This window comes from Medicago truncatula, chromosome 5, assembly GCF_003473485.1.
Source record: "Medicago truncatula cultivar Jemalong A17 chromosome 5, MtrunA17r5.0-ANR, whole genome shotgun sequence".
NCBI lineage: Eukaryota > Viridiplantae > Streptophyta > Magnoliopsida > Fabales > Fabaceae > Medicago > Medicago truncatula.
The window spans coordinates 2,364,511-2,390,447 of record NC_053046.1 but is presented as its reverse complement, the minus strand read 5'-3'; the positions used below and the strand labels follow the sequence as shown (position 1 = coordinate 2,390,447).

General features: G+C 31.2%; 1 protein-coding gene and 3 long non-coding RNA genes across 5 annotated transcripts; all 4 read left to right on the top strand.

Moving 5' to 3' along the window:
• The first annotated feature begins 3,294 nt into the window (after window positions 1-3,294).
• Window positions 3,295-4,781, top strand: LOC112421891 (uncharacterized). Of its 2 annotated transcripts, XR_005646192.1 has the most exons (5): window positions 3,295-3,436; window positions 3,524-3,598; window positions 4,375-4,454; window positions 4,545-4,619; window positions 4,729-4,781. It is a non-coding gene; the product is annotated as an uncharacterized lncRNA (long non-coding RNA). The 2 variants fall into 2 exon arrangements; XR_005646191.1 differs by lacking the exon at window positions 4,729-4,781 and having other exon boundaries at window positions 4,545-4,655.
• A 32-nt stretch (window positions 4,782-4,813) lies between these two features.
• On the top strand, window positions 4,814-6,690 carry LOC120580488 (uncharacterized). The gene is made up of 3 exons (XR_005646193.1): window positions 4,814-5,310; window positions 5,668-5,749; window positions 6,419-6,690. It is a non-coding gene; the product is annotated as an uncharacterized lncRNA (long non-coding RNA).
• A 472-nt stretch (window positions 6,691-7,162) lies between these two features.
• Window positions 7,163-9,311, top strand: LOC11435578 (uncharacterized). Its single transcript, XR_003011969.2, has 5 exons — window positions 7,163-7,262; window positions 7,534-7,698; window positions 7,801-7,825; window positions 8,556-8,631; window positions 8,769-9,311. It is a non-coding gene; the product is annotated as an uncharacterized lncRNA (long non-coding RNA).
• A 4,703-nt stretch (window positions 9,312-14,014) lies between these two features.
• Window positions 14,015-15,967, top strand: LOC11438409 (ethylene-responsive transcription factor CRF2). The gene has a single exon (XM_003610976.4). It carries the CDS (start codon window positions 14,753-14,755, stop codon window positions 15,680-15,682), a length of 930 nt encoding a protein of 309 aa, XP_003611024.1. The 5' UTR covers window positions 14,015-14,752; the 3' UTR covers window positions 15,683-15,967.
• The last annotated feature ends 9,970 nt before the right edge of the window (window positions 15,968-25,937 follow it).

Sequence of the window (25,937 nt, the reverse complement as noted above, 5' to 3'; positions counted from 1 at the left end):
TTCTTCATCAATGAATCCCATCTGATGTTCCATTCTCAACACACGAATTCCTTTTCCAACCGCACTTCAATTTAGTACGTAATCGTTGTTTTTCTTAATGCTTCAATCTAAGGGTCATCCAAATCAATTTCAATTTTCTAGGTTTTGGGAACAACATATATGTGTTATGTGTTATACAGATGTGTATGAATAGTCTTTAAATCCGACCTGCAAATAGTAGAGAAATGTGTTATGCGTATGTGCTTGAAGAACCAACAAAATTTTGGCCACTGAAGAACAAATTGAAAAAGTTAGGATACCTTTTTATTTCATCCTCAATTGTGCATTTTTCCTTGTAATCTGGTTTCTACTACTTTAATTTCTAGAACTAAGAATAAAGGTTACACCGTAAATAGAAATAAATTCAATTTTTGGAAAAATAAAAGGAGAAGATGAAGATTTGGTTTGGAAGAGGAAGATTTGGTTTGGTTTGGAAGGAGAAGAGGATGGTGAAGCTCTCACGTGCCAGGCTATTTCTTTGGTGATTTTTTGTTTTTTTTATTAGCTATTTATACGCGTGGAATAAAAATAATAATAAAATTAAATAAATACACAGATGGTAAATATGGGGATCAAAATTGAGGTTTTGCAAAAGGAGGTAAATATATGGGGATCATTTTTGCCATTTTTTTAAAAGAGGGTCAAAATTGCTACTTTTGCAAACTTAGAACATTCACAATGGAGACATCCATTTTTTAGTTCTTAAATGAGTCTCACGTGTCACTTATTTATAATTTTTTAATAGTAGTACCTAATAAACATTCAATCACTCAACCTCAAATCTCACACAAAGTTCTTAAATGGGACCCACTAATCAACTATCAATAACTTTATATAATTATATTTTAATTTTTTAATATTAAAAGAGTGCGGGTCCCCATTGAAGATACCTAATAGGTACCAATTCTTGAATAGTTAAGACCCTTCCAATGTAGATGATCTTAGGAGGTAAATAGTACGCTTAAGCCTTTTCTTTATGTTGAACTTAGACCCATTCTTTAAAAAAATCAAAATGTTAATTGTGTACAGTTCAATTTATAGCCGTAAGAAAGTTGACGAGTGAAGTCACTTAGTCTATCTACTTACTATATATATATTATATTAGAGAAAAAAATGTCTTATGTTTTTACATTTTTGTCCTCATGAGGGGCAATTTAGTAATTCTATAATTTTTAGACTTAGGTGAGTGCCACCTCACCAAAAAAAAAAAATCACTCAAGATTTTTTTTTAATGGTCCAAGCCCAATTCTTTCTCCATTTCTCCTCCTACACCAAAAATTCAACCCTCACCCTCACCACCTTAATCATGCCAAACTTCATCAAACTTTCATGGAATTTTCATGCTAAAGCTCCACATAGGTTCTTTGTGATCTCATTTAATACTTTCGTAACTTTAACATAATTTTATATATATATATCTAAATTTTTTTGAAGGAGTGTATATATATATTTTGAAGTTGATAAAAGTAACCTTGGTAAAGAATGTTAGTAATTGAAACAGACAATTAAAGAGGAAATATTGAGAAAATAGAGTACAAGAACACTAAAATATCTAAATTCACTTCGCATACATATGTACCAGATAGTTGTCGGGATTCATATGTCAAAGTTCAAGGTATTATTCCCTCCATTTCTCTTCGTTTTCACTTTCAAATTCGATTTCAAATTCATATGTCAAAGTTCAAGGTATTATTCCCTCCATTTCTCTTCTTTTTCACTTTCAAATTCGATTTAAAATTTCAAAATTTATTTTATTCATCTTGCTACCTTTTTTCTCTCATGATGTATCTTATTTTCTTCTTAGTGAAATTTGTAGGCTTTAAGAATTTAATTTCTTTTTTACTGTATTTTAATTTTGATACTATAAAAATTGTCTCTATTACTTCACCTCACAATTTGTTTTATATGTTAATAAGCCAAATATGCAAAAAGATTAATATTTGTTTATGTTTTTTAATATTATTTCATTCTTTTGTTTCAAAGAAAAATGATGACGTAACTCAACAAAACTCGCATGATTCAGGTTGAAAGCATGTTACTACATGTTTTATGTCTTTATTTTTGTTATAGGATCAATTGCATTGTCATTATTTTTGCAGGCAATTAGTATACAGTTGCGACCTATTATTGAAAACAAGTCGCGCATCATTCTTACTATCTACTAACTAACAATAAAAAATATGGCAGGGTGGTTTTCCAATTTTTCCCTTCTGGAGGCAATTTCGTAATCCAATAACCCTTTGAGATTTATTTGTTGCCAGGTCATATGTATTTTGTTTTATATTTCCTCTTTCATGATAGAATTGTTGTAGTGGTGTAGTGGCATTCTCTCTAAATCTCATCGCAACACTCGTCTCTCACCGCCGTCGACCTCGCTGTCGCCGCTGTCGACCTCGCCATCGAACACATAGATATCCACCGTTCTTCGATATTCATCATCATCATCAAACTTTATAGGTAATTAGACACTCTTATAACCTATAATTAGGTTTCTTTTTTCCAGATTTTATTTTATTTCTGTTGTAATTTTGCTTGTATATTTCCAGAAAATTGTTTTAGTGATTTTAGGGTTTGATTTCTTGGTTTTGGGTTTGATTTAAGGTTTGTTTTAGTGATTCGTTCCCCCAAATGAATGCATTGTTAGTTATTAAGGTTTTACTGTGAAATTCTCTCTCTTCATGTCTAATTTTGTGATAGAACTGACGTGGAACATTGTAAGCTTCATCTTGATGATTTTTATTTTTATTTTTGATAAAAAAAGGAGAATTTTGTAAATTTATAAGAATGATTTTGTTTCAATTTTCTATAAATATTGTTTTTGGCACTGAATTAGGTAGTTGGTAGGTTAGAATTTTGTGATGTCCTTTCCTTCTGGTAGTGTTTAGTTGAAGTTACAACTATATTTGTCCTAATTTTGCACTAATCTCTTTGAATTTTACAATTGAATCATTAAAATTTAGGCTAAACTGCACTTTTCAACCCCTAAGTTTCAAAAAGTTGCGATTTTGGCCTCCTATTTAAAAAAAGGACAATTTTGGCCCCTGTCGTCCCAAAATTGCTAAGAAGACGCCACGTGTCCCCAAAAAGGGGTCATAATCGCAAATTTTTGAGAAAATAAGGGGTCATAATATCATATTTCCCTTATGTTATGGGTCAAAAGAGCATATTTTCTTAAACATAGGGGGTCACGTTTGTCTTTTTTTCATATGGGGCTAAAATCGCAACTTTTTAAAACTTAAGGGGTGAAAAGTGCACTTTAGTCTAAAATTTATAATATGCATACAAGTCTAATGCAGCCCCCGAACGGATGGATACGGTGACTCATGTTCATCAACATGCTTTTATCAAGGATCATTTTACTGGTTTTGGCAATGATTCTGCTATAATGGGGTGCTTGGTAGGTTAATTATATGTAGTTAATTATATTTTACTGGTTTTACAAAGTAGTTTGTTGTATGTGCCTAATTTTGCATTTTTATTTCAGAAATAAATTTTCAAGCAATTTTATGGATCTATGACAAAGTTGGACTATATGGCATTAAGGCTTGGTTTCATTAAGGTAAGATTTTAGTGTGCATATCTTGCCAATATTATCTATTATTGAATCATATTATTAATGATGATTCTCTATATTAGACTCATTGTAGGGATTCAAAGTTTAATTTTCAAAAAAAGGGGATTGATTCATAGGTGAATTAAATTAGAAGTGAATTTCCAATATTGAAGTTTTTGGGTTTGTTGTTTGGTAATTTTGTGTTTATTTGATTTGTTTTCACTACTAGAAAAGTCTCAAATACCGACGGAATTTGGAGACGGAATTTATTCCGTCTCTCCTAGAGACCGAAATGGAGACGGAAATTTACAAATAGTGACGAAATTAAACTTTTAACATTAGAGACAGACTTTAGAGACGGATTTTACCTACCCAAAGTTATTCTGTCTCTATTTCCGTCTCTGACTTGGAGTGAGATTTTTAAATCTATTCGTGTGAGTCATATCTCATTTTTAAAGAGCTCCAAAATCTAATTTCACTTTCACTTGGCTCCTGTATTTCCCCCAAATCTTTTATCATCTCATCTTAACTAAATCCCCAAATTTTTTCATCCCTCCATTTCAAATTTCAGCAAATCCCTAAAATAACCAAAACACAAAATCAAAATCACTCCATCTCCCATTTCACAAAATCCCTAAATTGGAATTTTCGAATCCTTTCATCTCCGATTACCCGCGTTGTATGACATCGTTAGGTAACAGTTCCGTTCATCTCTCTGAATATGTCCATCTCAGTTCCTTACTGTTTCTTGCTTGTTTCACTTTGTTCTTCCTTTCTCTCAGGTGACTGTCCCCGTCCTGTTCGTTCCTTTAGTTCCTTCATTTCGACCCATTTACACCTTTCTGCAGTTCTTGTGGTTGAGGTTAGTTTCTTCAAAAAGATCACTCCAAATCTTTTCATTAATTACCCCTTTATTTATATGCCTTGCTTTTAACCTAGATACCCATTTCAGCAATCAAGCTTGAGGGAGACCCTTTTATGGGTTTTACAGAAAGGAATCCCTGTAGCTTAGACAAAGAACAAATGGGTTACTTCTAAACACAGTTTATTTCTTTAATTCCCCTATATTTTGTTGATTAATTTTTGTTTATTTTCGTTTTGGATTATTATAGTTTATTTATTAATTTACTTTGTAGTGTAAAAAGCCTCATGTTAGCCCTCACACTGTGAAGAGTGTTCACAAAAAAAATCAAGGTGAAGCACTTGTTGTGTGAATAGTTTTAAAAAAGTGATGTTTGTTTCATAGTTTTGACTTTTGAATATTCATTGGTTTTGGTTAGAAAGCTTCTAAGGTTTGGAATTTGTGTATGTGTACATATTTATCATTTGACAAATACTATATTCATACATCGTCGCCGTAATAATTTGAAATTGAATTAATTTAATCTAATTACATGCGGTGGTGTTGGGTCAGTAGCTGAGTTGTAGTTTTTATTATTATGGCTGGTTGTGTGTTGAATCCATATAGGTGGTACCATTGTGTTGGTTTGTTGTTTATGTTCCTGATTATGTGAGAGCCATTTCATTTATATAATTAAGAAAATTAGAAAATACTAATATAAGACAGAGCATATTTGATATGAATTTTTTTGGTGGTGATATTTGATATGAATTTGGTGTCAATATGTTCTGTTTTGTTTTTCATTCCCAATTTAATTAGCTTATAATGGCAGGGATGCTTTGAAACAATTGTAGGAGGTACAATTTTGTTATCCAAGGTATTATGTTCATCATACGTACCATCCTTTCCATTTTTGTTTCTTAAAGAGGAGTCATGTGTGTGTTTGACAAATTGAATACTCATGGACAAATATAGGTGTCAACTTCTTTCATATGGTTATGAATGTCTCTTTGTTACTTTCTAAGCAGTGTTTTTGTCAATTTGATTCATGTTGTACCCAAAAGGATTACTCCTAGTAATCAAGGTTGGTTTCATGGGTTGACTTGAATCAAAATAATTTGAGCATGTTCTATTTGTTCCTAACTGCACTTGGTTGCCTTAATTTTTTTCATCTACCTTAGTTTGGCCTCAAGCTACCTTTTCATAATTATTCGCCAACTTTCCTTTTTAACAGAAGTTAGATCAATCAAGCTTCAGGCAGTCCCATTTGTGAGTATTAAGGAAAAGACATCCTAAGCCTAAGATAAAGAACAAAGGTTTCTTCTTGACTCATTTATTTCTTGAGACAGGCCTTTGTTTTCTAGATATTATTTTGTCTTACCATGCTGAATACATGGTGTATTAATTTTAAAGATATTTGTTTGTGGCTTGAACTTATTTGTTTTTGTTAAAGTATTTCTAAGATTTTAAATTTTTGTTGTGGTTTCTATTTTGAAACAATAGTTTCCAGCCAGCACAACTCTTTATATAATGTGCCAAAAAACATTCAATAAAACCATAGTTTTAACTTAATCATTTCTATCTTTCATTGTTCATATGGTTTACATAATGTGATAAAATATTTGCTCCCAAGGGATACATTTTGGTTACTGCAAATGGCAGGATCAATCAACAAAGGATAACTATAAGTATTCTTTGCCAGACTGCTATGTCCATTGAAACCTAAAGAATCCATCAGTATGTTTGATGCTCTTAGTTTTACCTGCAAGCCAAACGTATTTACTAATTATTCATCTCAGGTTTGCTGATGTTGTCATTCTTGTTTCATTTACTTCAATGATGTTACGGACCTAATAAAGCTCTTATATGAACTCTTCATGTTCCATACATTTCCCCTCTTTCAATTTTTTACATTTTTGAGCACCAAGTTATTTTGGTGCTGCTTGTTAGTCATTTAATGATTGTCATAATCGTTTCTATTGTAGTTAGCATCACTGGACTTCATATGCTATGATGTGCTGCCTTTGGATGCATTTGCATAGGGAACCAAGTTAAGCTTTACAAGCCTCACAGACCTCAGATGCAATGCAACACTTGACTTCATAGGCTATAGTTTCGGTTACTTTAATTTATGTATTTTTATTAGATCAAATATTATGATCTTTTTTATTCTATGGAACTTTAAATTTTATATCATCTATTGGCGCACTTGTTCATGTTTTGTTGTATAAAGAAATTACATGTGCTTTTGATTAAGTATTGCAAATTTGGAGTTGATTGAAATTTGATTGTCACCTTATAGAGGTAGTTATAGTAAGAAAAATGAATTAGCATTTAGAAAATTATGTAATCATTTGATTGCAAACAGGACAAATATAATAATTATTAATTACAGAAAATAATTATTATTATTAGAGACGGAATTCAGTAGGTTAGAGATGGAAATAATTGGGTGTTGATAGAGACGGAATTAGAGACGGATGTAGGATAGACACGGACAAATTCCGTCTCTGACCAGTGACGGAGAGCAAAATCCGTCTCTGAACACTTTAGAGACCACGAAAATAACAACGGAACTGTATCTGTCTCTAATTCCGTCTCTAACTTGTTTTGTGACGGAAATTACAGGTTTTAGAGACAGATTTCTCCCGTCTCTAATTTCAATTTTTCTAGTAGTGTTTGTCTCCGTAATCCTTTTTGAAGAATGTTTTTTTTCTTTTTGGCTTAATGTTATAATGTCTATTTGGGACCCTTTTTCATGAATTGGAGAAATGCAAAGACATGTTAATTTCCCTGTTGAAGATGTTGTTTGGATTCATCAACTTTTGGGTAATTTTTCCATCTTTAATTATTTCTTATTTTACATGTTTCATTGAATGCCTCATGGATTTACTTTTACAACTCATGTTCTTTTTGGGTTACAAATGTGCGTTTTATATTTAGGATTTGAAATTGTCTCCAAGTCTTGTTAAATTCTTCAATGAATCCTTTTATTTAAGTTGTGAATTCAATTCTCTAACACCATTATGCAAGGGATTGAGAAGAGATAAAACAGGGCTCTTGATTTTGTTTTATTTAGTTGGTTTTTTTGTTGTTGTAGGATATACTCCGTTCCGAAAGGTAGTACTAACAAACTACTCTCTACTTCCAACTTCATCGGAATCGCTCTCTTCGCCCTCATTTGCACGGAGATGCAATTCAAGGGCAAATGGATTGCGTGTCTTTCTTTCGGCGTACAGACTTTCCGTACCAAATCATCCCAACAGTTAGTTCAATTTATCATCATCACTATTATACTTTATGCTTCTTTCATTCTTTTCCTTTTACTTTCTCTCATTTTCTGTATTCATTTTATTTATTTATGCAGAATAGATAAACTGGTTTGGAATTCTGTGAGTACTCTTATATCTATACTATTTATTATAGCGTGAAAACTCTCAGCTTCAGGCTTATAATTAAGTATCTAACTCAGCCTTAGGTATCTACTAAAAAATGCTCCAATTGACATATGGCGCAGAGTAAAGGATTGATGATTAAGAGGGTATCTGTGAAAGTTTGCTTAGGCTCAATTTATGTGTGACATAAACAGTTCTGGTAGTATTATGTTATTAGCATAAGTATTAGAATACACTTATGAAATGTAGCCAAAATCCAACATGGCAAACTAAAGTTCAAATATCGACTAAGAGATTGTTCATATATAGTGTCCAACAATGTTTCAAATATAATTATTTCTTATGAAAAAACCGGTTTCTCTATTTGCCTATTCAAAGTTCTGCATTCAACCTAAAATATTAGAGCTTACTTATAAAAAAATAAATTATAGAGAATATTTTGTCTTGACTTAGCTGTTTAGGATAGAGAATATTAAGTTCATGTGATGTGAAATGTTAATATATTTGTTGATGATTTCTCCCTTCAAATCGGGGATGAATTGAAACTATTTATCGTTTTTTATTTTCTTTCCCCCTTATTGGTGGTAGATTTCAATGTTATGGATTTTTGTGTAGATAATATTGTAACGTAGCATAAAATTATTATACGATGCGATATCATAACTTATTCCACCTCAATGTTTGTTTTGCTTTGATAAGTAATTTCATATTTTATGTTTGCATGAAGAGCAAACAAATGAGCAGGCGATGATGGAAAGGGAAATAGCACAAAAGAGGAGAATTTTATATATCTTCTAGATTGGGTAAGTTGACCTTCTTCTTTAAATTCTCTATTTTGGATTTCTTTCCATCTTCTTTAAATTAATATATTGTTTTTGGCATGTGCATCAACTTTGTTCTTTTTGTGCATTGAATTTTATCATATCTTCAATTGCCTCAGGTTTCTGGAAATAGCAGGGTCTTTAGATTCTGTGCTAACAACATCCAGTCTTATCCCCGTTCAAAATTTAGATCCTGGCGAAGCAAATTATCAGGACTTAACGCTAAAATCAAGTGTAACTCTGTTGGAGATTTTGAGATTGTGCTGGAGAGAAGAAAATGGTTGTGTAGTAACTTGCTGACATGACAGGTCTTTGTTTTCAACAACAGCTTGGAGAGCTAGGAAGTAATTAAAACTAATTTTCAAGCAAGAGGAAGAAGCGAATATTAGAAAGAAGAAAAATATGATATGAAGTGAAGAAATGATGGGTAGGGTTTTGAGGGTTTTAATTTTGTTTTTGTTTTTCTTTGTTTGAAGAAAGAGTTTACGAACATGGTAATGAGTATTCATTTCATCATTGTCAATTTAGATATACTTTTATTTTCCTACTTGATTGCTACTCATCTTGTTCTTCATGAACTCCTATACTCTAGCCTGTATGGTACTTGAATGTATAATACTTTGGACTTACCCTTAACTCTAATCCAAAACTATCTTAACTTGAAAATGATGTTTCTTTGGTTCATTTTGTGTCATGCAAATGTAATTGTAATTTCCACATCATTGGTTCCTTCATTGGTTCCAATTAGTTTAATCTTAACAATTATGTTGTTTTCCTTATTTCATGAACAAAATATATGCTCTTTTCATGAATCAAGACCTGATAAGGCTTTGTTAAATATTTTGATAAATCTTTCTAATATTTGTGCAATATTCCTTAATTTGCTCATTTTTCCTTTAGAATAATTTTTTTACAAGATACGTTATTCAACCCGTGCGAAACACAGGTTTGTAACTAGTTACTTGAAAAAAAAAAAATGACAATATCCCTTCACTTTCAATTTCTTTTATAATCTTAGTTCTGAAGCATGGTCCAAATCCTAGAGATAACACCAGTTTTTTGGGAGTTTTTTTTTACCCCCAAGTCATTTGGAAAATACGCATTTTAAGAGCAATTTTTTTTGTCATGTGTATTCAAACAAAAATATAGTAATATATTTCGTTCAATGAAATTTTCAAAATCATGTGGTTTTTTAAAATGTGGGGTGAAAAATTGCTCCTCTTTCTAAGTAGGCTTAACCACAATCCACATGGCAATTGCGTTGGGCCTCCTATTCATGTCATTGTTAGAAAAAAGTTTTATTTTTGTGGCACCGGTGAGATTTATTTTTAGACTACAAATAAATATTTTATTCGAGAAAGTTTGGTTAATAAAAGTTGATGTATTTGGACTGAAATTTTAACCAAATACATGAACTCTTGTTGACCCAAATTTCTCTTATAAATAGAATCGGATGGATTATATTAGAAAAATCTAGTGTGTTAATGGAATACAATAATGTTCGAGAATTGTCTGATGGTCCCCTCAAGTTTGCTAATTTTTTTATTTAAATTATCGGATCGTAACTCCTTATCCCACAAACCCTATCATAACATAACTTTCGATCAATTTTTTTTTATTATTTTTTTTTATCTTTTTATTATTGTAATTGTTTATTGACTTATTTTAAGGATTCAGCAATTCAGGTGGCGTATAGAGCCGTATCCATAATGCTCACTTAGCTAGATTATGTATTTTTCACACATCGGGTCTTGGCCTATTTCACAACACAGACAATTTTCTTACAAATATACTGTTCATTTCATTGGTAGATAGTGGAGGTATATATTGGTTGTTGTACAAAAAAAAACTTGGAATCCTTGGCTGCATCTAAAGACAATATGATAGTGCAATCAATGATAACTTGGAACAAAGCACGTCTTGGCCACAGTGCTAATTGACTTCCATTCTAAAGAAACATATGAGTGCGGTTGATCTTCAAAAGGACAAGTACCAAAGCTTCTTTCTTCTGTATTTTGTGGCTCAAGGCACCATATTTTTGTATACAAATGCACCTAGAAGACGATGTTAATTGACTTGGTGTACATACTCACTATACTAACGGTAATAGTCACTTACTACTACTTGCATTTAAATATTAAAAATGTTACGTACTTCGATAATAGAAAACCTAAGGAACGTGTATGATACAGCAATTTGTCATTGATTAACAGGTTTAGAGATACGGTCATGTCGTATTCTTGGAAAAATTGTCCAGCTTAGCTTACTCACCTGTTGTTTTTGTTTCTAATTTTTGTCACATTTGTGTTCACACAACTATTGTCAGTGGGGAGTACCCAAGAAAGAAATATGAAACCTACTCAACAATTCGCGTTCAATCTGTCCCTTGTACTAATCTTCACCAAAAAAAAAATTAATTTAGTTTTTGCTCTGATTTTTTTTATGAAGAATGAAGTTTTCAAATATTTTTAGAATTGATATAACTAAGTTTGATTAAGGATCCTTGAAGACCATAATGCACAAAACCCACCATTAAATCTTGATAAGTCTTTGTAGAAATTAATTAGGGTTACTCTTGAGCATTTCTTTTACATTCAATAAAAGACATTAAAAATGCTTGACTTTCTAGAATAACTTTTTTGAAAATATAAGAATGCGAGTTTCAATCCTAAATATTTTTAAAAATATGCTTGGTTATATTTATATTATGAGTCATGAACATAAATTAAGAAGCTAAAAAGGGAATTAAAAGATAATTTTTGTATGGAAAACATAAAAATTAAACTTTTAATGTATTGAACACACAATTTTTTTAAAAAAAATCTATGACTAGTTTTTAATAGTATTATCGAGAGTCTTTATAATAGGAACGATGATGAACAGTTACACATGAATTTATTTTCATCTTTATGAGAACATTTATCTACATGTTTAATTTGTTTCATGAAATGCAAACTTATTTTCAGTTTCAAGAATCTCATCTGAATAATCTTATATTATCATGTTTGTTTTGTGACTATCTATTTTTTATTCTTAAGAATGTTGCATTTCAATGAGCATAAGAGATAATCAACCATAACTTCTCACTGACACATAATTTTAACACATTTTATTTATTTAAAATCTTTTAGATTAACTTCTTTAAAAATAATTCTTAGAAATTAATTCACTTACAAAACACATTGATAAAAATAAAATTCCTAATAATAATGTTCCAAGGAATAATTTTCTCACAATTGAGATTTTAAACCATGAAACAAACACACTCTTAGGTATATTTTTCTTTTTTGAGGAATCTTTTATATCAATGAATAAAATTTAATAGACTTGTTTGATGATATGATAGATTATTTATGTAACCAAAAAGAAAAACGATAGAATATTCACATTACTTCATCAATTTCTTTGCTATCATCACATTATACATTATAGTTCTCAACAAAGAAAAAAAGCTTATTAAAAAACAAACTTGTTTAGATACATCATATGTATGCTTTTAGGTACATATTAGCCGTTACGTGCTTTAGCATGGACATGCACGGTTACATAATAGAATTTGGGCCACCGTTAATGGTAGTTTTTAAAATGGGAATTGAATTTGAATTTAATTAAAGTAAAGTAATGTTTGTGACTTTATTATTTTCAGTCAAAGGAGGTCCTATCTGATTCCACGTATCTCACCACACGTGAATGGATTGGATTTGGACTGGCCTGCCTGCGTGCGTCCTTCCCACATGACCCTTTTTAATTTGTTAATTATTAATTAATTAATTAATTAACTAATTACAGTACATGCGGGTGACTCCGACCGAATGCCAGTATCACTGATTAAATAGTGAGAAATTATTTATCAAGAGTATCATACTGTTACTAATTACTCCCTCTTTTTTTTTTATGAATCAAGTAGCTTAATGATCTGAATTTACACATTTTAAAAGGAAATAAATGAAGAGTTGGCGTATTTTCTTAGGTCGTTATTATAAAAAGTTTTCAAACAAAGAAAATATCATAATTATTAAGATATATTTATAGTCAATATCCACACTCTTCAATTTAGTGAAATCACTTTTTAACAAATAATAAATCAGTGAAGGGCTTAAATAATTTATCTAATTAAAATAGACAATACCTAAAAAAACGTTGTGATATGATTGATATATGGTTTGTGAGGATTTGTCCTAAACCCTAAACCATTGCTTGTAAGAATCTAGGGTCTAAGCCACACACGATGGCCGATAGAATTTGGAAGTGATTTTTTTGGTATGTTCAAAAGTTTAACATTGTTTAAAAATCAAAATCAATGATAGTTTATAAACAACATTTAAACTCTTTAACTCAACGATACATCCCAAATAACAAAATTGTGAAGGGATTATACTCCAAGCAAACAATATCTTAAAAAAGGTGGTATGGTAGACTTATGGTCGGAACAAATATCACCCCCAAAATAATACTATTAAATGTTAAATCAATAATCATATATTTACCCACTAAAATAAAACACAACATGTCGAAAACCATTGACGATTTATAGTCCAATAAAAGAGACTTAACTCACAATGTTGTGAATGATCAATGTTTGACGCATAAGATTATCATAAGTTGAGAGAAACTATTTGACAAACAAAAAGAACAAATTATGCCACCCAAATAATAATACTAATGAGTCATTAAAATGATTTAAAATTTACAATTTTTTTTTTTGGTCATGTAGTCTAGTGGCTAGAGCTCACACAATTAAATTGTGAAGAAGTGGAGTGTCTGGGGGTTCGAACCCCAACCCCTGCATATAATATGCAATATCCCTACCAACTGAGTTAAGCTCACGAAGATTAAAAAAAACTAATGACACTATTACTAAAATCAGGTTTCATCAATAAATACGTACTTCAGACATGATACAAACACGTCGATACCACTAATATTTTGATAGCATCACATAATTTAGTATAATTATATGTATAAGTGTCGTATCAGTATTAAACACGACACATGTCCAACACTAGAACACACCTCATACAAGAAGTGTATGTGCTTCTTATGTTCACTTGTTAAAATCAAACGTAAACCAGATTCTTTTACAATGATTCAGTCTACTAACTTTCTTCCTAGTCTTCAAAATTTTAATTCAAACAACAAAATAAACATTAGTATGACTAAAAAACAGTCGGTTCTCGAACCTCTCATAAGAGTAATTAAAAATATTAATCTCTAGTAATTTATTAACCGTATTCATTGAATGGTCAGAACAGGTCTGTTCCATTATGTAGTATAAAAATATAACAGCAGTACTGGTTTGTTCTTCACCACACCGACTTGAGTACTACTACTAGTATTTCTTAATTCTCACTACCTTGCAAGATATTAGCTGTCCAGTTTTTCTTTTCCTTTTCAGTGCTTGATTCCATTTTCACCCTTCTCATTTTTACCCAGTTAGTACATCACTGTCTACACTCAGTGAATTCCCTGAACTTATCAGTACTATTGCCGTTATTTTTTTTACCATTTCATAGCCATTCAAAGGGAAAAAAAACTAGTACGGTGCAAAGGACTGAGTAGTGGCAGTGAGTCCCCAGCACAGCACATAAAAAATTCATGGTTTTTTTCATTTTTAGAAAAAGACACAATTATTCATTAAAAACAACGTTTGTTACTGTTTTATTTTCAAAATTTTCTTCACCCATGAACTTTCGTTAAAATTTGAAAGCATTCTTATCTGCCCCCACACAGTTCACAAGTCTCACTCACTTTTTTTCGTACCTTCTGTCCCCTCTCTGCTCCTCTTCACTCTCCCCTCCCCACCCAACCCAACTTGCTTGTGCCTCCTCCTCTCCCTCACTCTCTTCTCTTTGTTTTCATTTTCTCACACTTTCCTTGAAATTCTTCTCTCAAATTCTAACTACTTGTTTTTGTCTTTTCTCACTCCATTACTACTATTAATACGTGTCTATCTTTCTCCCTTTACTTTCTTTCTTTTATTCTCATTCTCTTCAACGAATATCTCTATCTATCTTTCTTTCTTTCTTTTTTTTCCTCTCCACTTTCAACAACACTTCAAAAACCTCAAACACAAACAAAAACAGAACATAGCTTCATATTCATCATGACAACAAAGAAAAACACTCACCTCCTTAACCTTACAAAAGAAAACACACCAAAACAACCATTTCCAAAAATAGTAAGAATAACTGTCACAGACAATGATGCTACAGATTGTTCCAGCGACGAAGAAGAATCATACACCACGCACTTCTTAGATCGTAACCGAGGTATAAAGTTTGTTGATGAGATTATCATAGAGCCATGTACTGTGAGCAAGAATAATAACACTATTAGCAACGGCAACGGTAACGGCGTCGTTTCGAGGAAAAGAAACAGAAACAGAACCACCGGAGGAAGAAAAACAAGAGCTCCGGTTAGTATTCCGGCGAAGAAATACCGTGGAGTGAGGCAGAGACCATGGGGAAAATGGGCGGCGGAGATAAGAGACCCGGCGCGTGGAGTGCGTGTGTGGCTTGGTACATTTCAAACGGCTGAAGAAGCTGCTATTGTGTACGACAACGCGGCTATTAAGTTGCGTGGACCAGACGCGCTAACTAATTTCATAACTCCACCTGTAAGTGCAGCTGCCACGTGTCAGTTATCATCACCACCACCGGAAAATGAAATTCCTCTTTCGTCATTACCGTTACCGGCAAACTCCGGTGAAGAATCTCAATCTCAAAACAATAATAATAAGAGTTTATTTTCTCCTACTTCAGTTCTTCAATGTTGTTCATCTTCTGAAGAAGTAGCTGAATCTGAATCAATGTTTTCAATTCCAAGTGATATACAGTTTGATTTTCAAGATTCTTCACAAGCAAATGATGCATTTTACAACTTCAATGGATTCTCAGAGAGCATGTTATATGGTGATATTGGTTTTGAGTATTTCGATTTTGGGTTAGAAAGCTTGCAGACACATAAGGATGAAGACTTTTTTCAAGATATTGATGATTTATTTGCTTCAGATACTACTGTTCTTGCTCTTTAATTTTGTGAGTTTAGTTATATAATAATAATAATTAAGTGATTAATTAACAACTATAATTATTATTAGGATTCTCGTTGTTGTGTTGCCTTCTTAACAGGCAAATTTTGTACCGGCGAGAATGTATTAAGCACTAATTAATTTATTTTTCTTTTAAATTGTTTGTGGTATTTGTTAATGTAATGTACTAGTAATATGGTTGCTTCATGCTTGGTCCTTGAAGGTTTGAACGATTGTAACAATTTTGTTTAATGTTTAATTATAATTGTAATATCTGCCTATTATTTATTTTGGTTATATTTTAAGTTTTTTTTTCCTTATGTCCAATAAGTTTTCATTTTAAGATGCATGCATTCAATTTAAAATCCCTGCAATACTGATAAACTTAAATAGTTTTCATTTCCTCTTAATTAAGGTGATTCATTTGAATTCTAATTTAGTACTACTAACTATGTAAATATTCCAATATTCTCACCAAAATGGAAGCAATATTTTCTAGCATTCAATTCAGTGGACAGTATGCTTTCAGAGTATGTAAACATATCTGTATATATTGGCCATTTTGGTGAAATCGTGGAGGGGGGGGGTCCTTCAAACAGGATCCGCCAAATGAAATTGGTGGGAAGTTGGGAAAAAAGTTACTAACATGGTAGCAACCCCACTCTTATGCTAGAGTGATTAGAGAATAATAATTAAGATATATAAAACCTTTGCTTATATTTCAGAACTTTGTATTTCATTTCAATAATAATACTCGTTTTTTCAATTAGCAAATATTGTCTTAGTTTTGGGTATTGTAAATCTAAAATTAGGCTCTTCATACTTTTTCTTAAAAGAGTCTGATTTATTCAGTATTTAACCAAAAGTTAAGTAGAACTCAACCAAAGTTTGTTTGAACTAGGGATTGAATTAATTTGATTATAATTCAAAATTATATGTTCTAAAAGGTAGCCTAAAGACTACCTCTCTGTAAAGCAACGTTGCTGTAGCAAAAGAACAAAGAAATCAACAAAACATTTATCTTTATTAATTATGGGCACACAAAGTTTGTGTCGTCCTAAGAAATTGGATGTATTGCAAATTTAGACAATATATAGATACACATAATTTGTAATCAATTTGATTATTGGAAATATTTTGATTAAAAGGACTAAACATGGTTATGCTAATTTGTACAACTTTGATTCTCCTTCTTAGCTCGTTATTTTATTTCTTCAATTTTTTTGCTACATGCATGGGTATATGCATGATTTTTAGATATTGATGACATTAAATCAAAATAAAAAATGGCTTAGTGTAACAAATATATAATAATATTGTTATCAATTGTGATTACATAAATAGTTAGAAATTCAATATAGTTACAGGGTTATATATATATATAGCATATCATATGAGAATGGGTATCTTATGTGAGAATGGTGAGAATAAATTACACCCGTCAGATTAAAAGTAATGGGTCAGATTAAAACATCACTTAAGTAACTCATGTGTCAAGCATGTGACCAATTCTCTCCCTCTTTTCCATCGTTCACGCGCTTCCTTCATTCATGTGTGTCACTGGTTTTCTTCTCCCTCTTCTGGGTTTGCAGTTCCATCTTTCACTGATTCTTCTTATACCATCTTTCACTGATTCTTCTTATACCATCTTTCATCCTCTTTTGACAATTTTCATCTAATTACTTGATTTCTTTTTAGGATTTAGGGATTGGATTTTCTTTTCTATTTCAATTTCAATCTGCAATCAATCTGTCCTGCGTTTCTATTTCATCTGCCACAATCTCGATTTTGATTTTCATGGTTCTGTTGCAAGTAGACAATAACCTTATGACCATTTTCTTTTAAAAAAATAAAATAATAACCCTATCACCATTTGAAGGAAGAAAGACACAAAGAAAGAAATTAACAATTTAAAACGTTTGAAGGAAGGAATAAATAATAATAACCCTATCAAAAACAAATAAACAATTCTTGCATGTTATCAATGTTTGAGGGAAGGAAGAACAAACGTGAAGCAGTACTGTGGAAGGAAAAAGAAACGTCGAAGCAGATGAAATATCGATGGAAAAGAGGGAGAGAATTGGTCACATGTTTGGTACATGAGTCACTTAAGTGTTGTTTTAATCTCATCCATTGCTTTTAATCTGATGGGTGTAATTTATTCTCATCATTCTCACATAAGATATCCATTCTCATGTGATATGCCCCATATATATATATTTCACGATAAATTTTTCATTCGGGTTGGTGGTTGTTTCTTTCTTTGAATGGAGGTGTGCATGTTGACTTCCCTAATCTAAAAATGTAAGTTTGTCAAAGAAAATCTATAATATTAATTGTTGGTATATCATATAATGTTTTAGATATGAATGATATATTATAGTTCTTAACAGCAATATATTCTAATTTTATATTGAAGAGAGGACTTCATTAAAAAAACTGAGTTTTTTTTTTTTTTCCTTCTGAAATTATACATAGCCATTGATTAAGAAATAAATATGGTTGAGAGTGTACGTGATGAGATATATACAGAGTAGCATTAATTCGTTTTGCAAGTACGTACACAAGTATCAAAAGAACCAAGTAGTCGAGGACATTTCAATTATGTATTTACCTACACATTGTTTTTTTTTAGTATTACCCCTCCACGAGATAAATCTATCTACTTTACCACACTTAATTAATTTTGTCCCCGTAATTTTATTTTGCATCCTCACTCTTTCTCCAATTCTTTGTAGCCTCCTCCCCCCCATCTCTCTCTCACTTAATTTAACTCTCTTACATGATATTTTCATTCATTCAATCTATTATGAAAGCTTATAATTTTTCATATGAAGTTTAAATGGATCCTCGAGAAAAAAGTAAGAAAAATCATGTATCCAAACAAATAGTTACAACAAGCAAAGAAACTTATAATGATTTATTAGTTTAGTAGTTCAGTTCAGTTAGTTTTAGTTTTATCTTTGATTAGTAGTTTATTTAGAAACTTGCACTTGAAGTAACTAACTCAAGTTACTTGCATGTGAAGTAATAAGCTTGTTAGGAATTTGTTTGAGGTTTTGTTACATCACTTGATGTATACATACTTCATTATTCTTGTAAATTTTAATTCAATTCAATAAATTTTACAAGTCTTTTACTCATATATCCCTTTCTCTCAAAATCATAGAAACCCTAGAATTTTAATCCCATCTTCTTCAATTGAACACAGTTTTAAGTGTTAGTTTCATTCAATTTTCATACATTGTTCCATCATGATTTACAACAAATAATTCAGAACTATCAATTGTATCTAAATAAAATTCTCAACTAACAATGTTAATATTTATGTTATGTTGGACATCTCTAACTGAGTTTGAATCTAAAATCTTACGGTTATGTGTTTCGTATGATGTTTGCCATTTCTTTTATAAATAAATCTAAAATAAAAATAAAATCAATTTGGTTAAAATAGTCATTTTCTTCTTTTCATAGATACTATACCTGAGATATATAGTTCAGTTTCTTCTTAAAGTATCGTCAGAAACTAGCTATAGACACTTCTCCATCCGAGCTTCGATTATTGATTGGTACCATAGTTTGATACCATGTAGTCAAATTAGGATAAAATTTGAATTTGTTATAAAATTATGCAAGAATTTTGAAAATAGTAATAATGTAATTTCTTTATATAATAACCGTAATGTAACGTGATCCGTGTGAAAACACAAGTCTTTTACTTGTTTTTGTTGTTGCTAACTTGGACCAATCGAGAAACATTAAAGTTTAAGTTAACAAGTGTGCAACTTTTTTTTCACCGGTGTGCATTTTTTTATTTAGAGATAAAAATATCATGCCATCAGTTTAAATATAATGTTTATAATTGTGGTGGAATAAATTTTTGACTCCGTGTCATTCTTTTTGCATTTTTAGGGAGTCAATTTAATTTATTTTTTGAATAAAGGGAAGTCGAAAATTTTTGTGGTGTAAATGGTTCAGTTCCTATTGCTTACAATAATTTCAACTTTCTTCTTGCAAAAGTTGTCTCGTAGTTTATGTGAATGATTCTTTCTCCATGCCCCTCTATTGAGACTGTTTTTGAATAGTTGTCCAGCATATGCTAAGTGCATGTGTATTTTTCCCTCTACGTACCAAATTAAACTGATGTTTACTTTTTTTTTTTTGAAAGTTAAACGATGTTTACTTAGAAGTACCAAGAGCCATGCCTCTGTTTGCATGTCTTGGAAAACATGTAAAATGGAAAAGAAAAAAAAAATACAAAGTAACGTAAATAGAGACCTAAAAACCAACTCCAAATAGATAGTTGAAAATCCATCTTTGCATGTAGCCTGCTTACAGTACTTCGCAACGGGTAGCACTTGTGTGACATAGAGTTGGATGACATTGGTGACATTGGCCAATCACATGTCACAATGCTTATGAAAGAGAGAAACACAAGCATTATAACATTGTAATTGCCTAATGTCACCAACTCTATGTCACACAAATGCTATCCCTTCGCAACCATGTGCCATACAAACTATTTCACTGTTTTTTATAACTTGTGAGTTCGCCCTTCATGTGTTATACAAACTTATTTCTTTAAGAAATAAAAGTATTGCATTTTTTTTTAATCTTTTTTATGAGAAACATCGACCAATTTTCAAATATATATAAATGTTAAATTTCATTTGTGTAATTATTTAGTATGAGAGAGAATACTAAAAGCAACTGAGTTGATGTGTCTTTGGTTTTGATATAAATGTTAAATTTCATTTGTGTAATTATTTAGTATGAGAGAGAATACTAAAAGCAAATGAGTTGATGTTTCTTTGGTCTTTGATATAAATGTTAAATTTCATTTGTGTAATTAATATGAGTATTAAATGAAAATAATTATTTTCAAGATGTTTCTTTGGTCTTTGATAGTAATTTATGTTTTTTGTTTCTTATAAAAAGGACAAGATGGAGTATATATTTAGGTGGATAAGGTGGAAAATGATTGTGTCGCTGAATTGTTGTGTTGGCATTTTGGTCTTTTGATAATGAACATTTGCATCAATAAGGGTTCACATTCATTTGATATTCGGTTGTGTGATTGATTTAGAACTTGCTTAATGATGTTATTTTCTCCAACAAATGTTTAGTAATTGGTGAATTAGATAAAGTTCTCCTATAAACCGTGGTTTTTGGGTAGAACTATCAAGCTTTCATGTATCTACGACGAATGGATTGCGAAATCCTCATCGGGTTTTTGTACAACCTTCGGGTTTTTTTTTTCCCCTCAATATAACAAACAATCTTGGACAATGAGTGTAGTAGATTTTTTTTATATAAAATTAAAAAAAATGGATATACGAGTCGCAAACCAATCCACAATTCTGTAAATATAAACTGCAAATCTTGTTGTCCAATCCAGGTGAACTAAAATGTAAATGGATGAACAAAATTAGACTCTATCCCATGCAAGTCGTGGATTAAATGGGTCGATTTGCGTGCCCCGATACATATACCCAACTCTAAGATGAAGTATTAAAACACTTAAACAATTTTTAAATGAGATATTAATGATTGATTATAGTTTGGGGAAAGAATAGAGAACTTTACATGGATTTGAGGGTGGACATGTGAGGAAAGATTCACCCTCAACATTATCCATTGTCTATTTGTCATGGCTAAGTTAAATGAGACGTGATATTTAAACACACTAAAATTAGACATCATATAAAATACAACTTGCGTGTGTATGGTGTTATAATTGATGAGACAAAACAAAACAATATTAAAATATATATATATATATATATATATGTGTGTGTGTGTGTGTGTGTGTGTGTGTGTGTGTCTGAGTTGTACATCATATTACATTGTAGTTAAAATATGTGTAGTATGGTTTCAAAATTGATGAGAGAGGAAGAGAGAGAACATGATTAAAATCGAAAACAATATATAAGTACATAAGTCAAATATCATATTTGACATTGTATAAAATATAATTAGAATGTGTGGTGTAAAAATTGCTGAATGAGAGAAAAAATATGAAAATCGTAGATCACATATACATGCAATGTTGATGTCGAATTTTGTTTTTGAAATATCGTGAGTTGTGACATAGTCCATCCTCACCGACTAATATAGTTAGGGATTCATTTGAAAGATGAAACGTATTTCTTCTTTAGGCTCCTAAAAGTTCCGATCACATCAAGTTAGTACGAAAAAACTAAAATGAAAAGGATATTCTCCTTTTTAATTTTGTGATGAACTAGTAATTAAGAAGCTAATATGGGTGTGGACAGAAAAATAAAACAAAAGAAAACGCCAGAACTTTTGGTTCCCTCAAAAGCCAAAACTTGAATAACCAATGAGGTCCTTTTGCGTCTTTATATTTTGTTTTGGCCAAATTTAAGGCCTGCTCCCAATAAAAGCAAAAGAAAAAACAAGACAGGGATCTCTAACAAGTCAAGTGGCACATGGAATTGAGACTGAAAGCAACATGAAAATCGTTTCGGTCTTTGGATATTGAACCAAATTTCTGACACCAGCAGAAGGGAGCAAGTGGCACGATGATATGCTTGAACATGATACTACTTTTTATGGCACTAGCTCAAAGAAAAGCAGAAATTCTTAGTAGCATGGCATATGAATATTTCATTTTGTGGACCATGCTAGGCTGGGAGTTCATGAGTGTTTTCATGTTTCTCAGAAGGTGGATGGCTAACTTATATATAATTTTTAAAAATGGAAAAAAAAAATTAATGACAAGAGCAATATCTTTTTTTATATACAAGATACATTTATGTTGAGGGGTATAGTTCCGCAATCCAAACCTGAGAAGATCTTCGAACTTAACAAACGATTACAAAGATATTTATATTTGTCCAAGAACAATATCTATCTATTATAATTGTGCTAAACATAAAAATTAAAATCTTGATCGATCTTGTTGTAAAATACTGAATTCAAATACTGCAACTATTTTCAAATTCCAGCATCCATAGCAATTTAAAAAAATATTTGTTGGTGGATACTATACGGGTGTACCATAGAAGTCCCTTTTTTTTATAGAATGATAAATTAATGACTATGATTAATGTATTTTTTATTTGAAGAATATTATAACAACATAGATTAATTTTAAATAGTTAATATTAAACCTCCAAAACTCTAAAAACCTTCGTCTAACACAATTTTTTAGTTTACAAAATGAGGATAATTTTATGTTACGAAGAAAAACAAACCTTCCAAAGTCTCGCTTCTTCCTTATTTTCAAAACTCTCCCTTCCTTTTCCCTCCAAACTCGCAAGCAAAACTTAAACATACTCTTTAAGAATTTTTAATTAAGGAAAAAAGAAATAGCTTTCATGCACTACTTCAAAGATTCCTAATATAAGAGATAATTGGTTCCATGCATTACTCAAATTTTAGTGAAAACACCTGTTGGAAGATAGCTTTCATTAGGTTCTCTAGGCAAAAAAAATACTCTATGCAAAGATATGTTCCGCTGATGGGGACTCAGCACCACACAAATATCTCAGTTTATGTAGTAATAACCTCCATATAGGTGATATATACATTCAATACCATCCATGAACGCAGTTGTACACCTCATCCTGCATGCATGGACCATGATCCACACACTTAGCAAACATGCTTTTTACAATCTCGACACATACGTCTTTTTCTTTGTTCATTGAGACAAATCTATGCAATCTCTCATTGCAAAACATATGTTTTACACCACAGATTAAAGTCATCATGTGCAAAGTTATGATAGTTAATGATCCTATTGTGGCATGTCTACATCGGTGCCACATTTGATATGTAATGTCACTTTCTTGTAGATCGAGGATGGGATGTTTGATATATTCTGAGAAAAAACCCTGGCCTGCATAATTGTCTTATCTACAATACAACTAAGATTTTTTAAACTCTAACGTATAATCAAACCCACTTGGTGCTTACTACTTAAGCAGTGTTGGTTTTTTTTTTTACAGTATTCACATTCTCAACCAGATTTGGTCCCCTACACTGTATCTATTAAAATTGATGCCTTAATTAATTTGCTCTTTCAATAAGAAACATGTCACAAGGTAATGATCAACTCGTTACACATGACACACCCTAACCCGTACACAAAACCGGAAAAAGCCAAAAATACGGAGGATTTTCTATTATTTTGAGGTCCCCTGAACATTAAATCTTAGCCGTACACGTAGCATATGTCCAATGATTTCTTGCCTTTGTTTGTGCAAGTGTCAACATGGTGATTTGGTTTGGTCCCCATTTGACACGTCTTATCCAGCTAAATCAATATTGTTTCATTCACAAATTGTGACCATAGTCAGAAATCAGTCCCACATATTAATCATCTTTGACCGCTTTATAGTGTTTTTTTACAGAGAAAATGAACCCATATCATTAATTAACCCATCTTTGATCATAATTATGTTAACTTATTCTCTAAAGCTACATGTTAAGGAATAAAAAAACAACAATTTTATATCGAAAAACTTAACATTTTAATTTTTAAAAAGTCAAACGTATGATTTTTGATACGTTTATTTATATAATGAGTTTCTTAATATATGTTCTTAAGGGCACAATTTACCATTTGCTTTAATTAAAAGAATCTTAATAAATGAGAAATAAAATAAAAAATATTCAAGAATAAATCACCTTTATTTTATTTTAGTATGGTCACGCTAGAAACAATGGTGCTAAATTCAAATGCACCTCCACAATCGGAGTAGATAGAGTTTAGTACGATTTTGAACACTTTTTTTATCGACGTTAAACATTATTACATACGTAATTCTTTAAAAAAAATACTACTCATATAAAATTTGAATAATTTTGTACTTGTAGTATTGTTCGGTAATCACCGGCTAAACATATATTAGGGTGCGTTTGATTTGCTAAAAAATGAAGGACAGGACAGGACAACTCTAGTTGTTCAGTGTTTGATTTGTAAAACTGTTTAAGGTATAGGACAAACTGGAGGCAAGTGACAGGACAAAAACTCATATTTTTGTCCCTCACCAAACCACAGCACAACTTTTTGTCCCACGTACAAGTTGTCTAAAATACCAAAATAACATTTTGTCCCTCAAAAATCGTACAAAACAAAAAATTACTCAATGCCATAAAAAATTTATCCTGTGTTGTTCTGCCTTGTGTTGTACTGTTCTATCTTGTACTGTTCTGTCCAGTACTTGCTGTTTTGCAAACCAAACACACCTAGAGAACTAAAGTTAACTTAAGCATTGCGTAGAGTCTTCTGCAAACTTGAAGGGTGGTAATATGAAATGTCAAGAGAAATATATGTGCAGTGCTTGTTATTCTCATATGTTGGGCCCCAAAAAATACACATTTGGTCCTTAGTACTATCTTCACCCTCTGTTAAGAACTCGGAACTCCGACAAATAGGAGCTTAGAATTCCTACAATTCATAACGCTTCCCGCACTTCATAGGGAACAACTACCAACGTTGATGGTTACAAATTCCGTCTTCTGTGACCACATTTCAACGACTCTTCACTCTTTACTTTGGGGATCCCCACTTTCTCACTATAAAAGAGGACTCTCAACATCCTCCAAGATAGGATTATTCTACCTTAAACTTCTTCTTTTTCCTCATGTACTGACTTGAACGTCAGAGTGCCTTTTACAGGATACCACCTCATTTCCAAACAAATTACATTGCACACGGAAGTCGTTCTTCTAATCACTTCAGATCAGCATCAAATGTGTATCTTTGTTGAAACTTTATAATATTATTATATTAGTCTTAATATAACTTTTTACCGTTGTAATTTGGACCAACTGAAAAATAGATGCAATTTTAAAAAGAAATTATACAAACCGAACAATATGTGATTTAATTTTTTATTCAGATGATATTTTGTCTAAAAACCTCTAAAATGTACTTCGAGCACCCTAATTTAAAGAAGTACATTTGTTTAGAAATAGTAAAGTATAAATGTTATTTTGTATCAATATTTTTTTTTTTAGTTTACTATATGTTACATTTTGTATCAAATATGTTATTTTGCCGAAAGTATATAATATTAATGTAAATTTTTGCAATAGTAATTTGGATCAATAGAAAACCGATCGAATTTTAAAAAGAAATTATCCAAACCGAACAATATATGATTTTATTTTTTATTCAAATAATATTGTCTCGAAATCTCCAAATTGCTTTTCGATAACCCCTATTTTAGAGAAGTACATTTGTTTTGTAACAGTACATAAATATTTCTCTTGATGTTTTTTTCGT

Coding starts and splice junctions, on each gene's coding strand:
- LOC11438409 (XM_003610976.4), top strand. CDS start 14,753: ATGACAACAAAGAAAAACACTCACCTCCTTAACCTTACAAAAGAAAAC.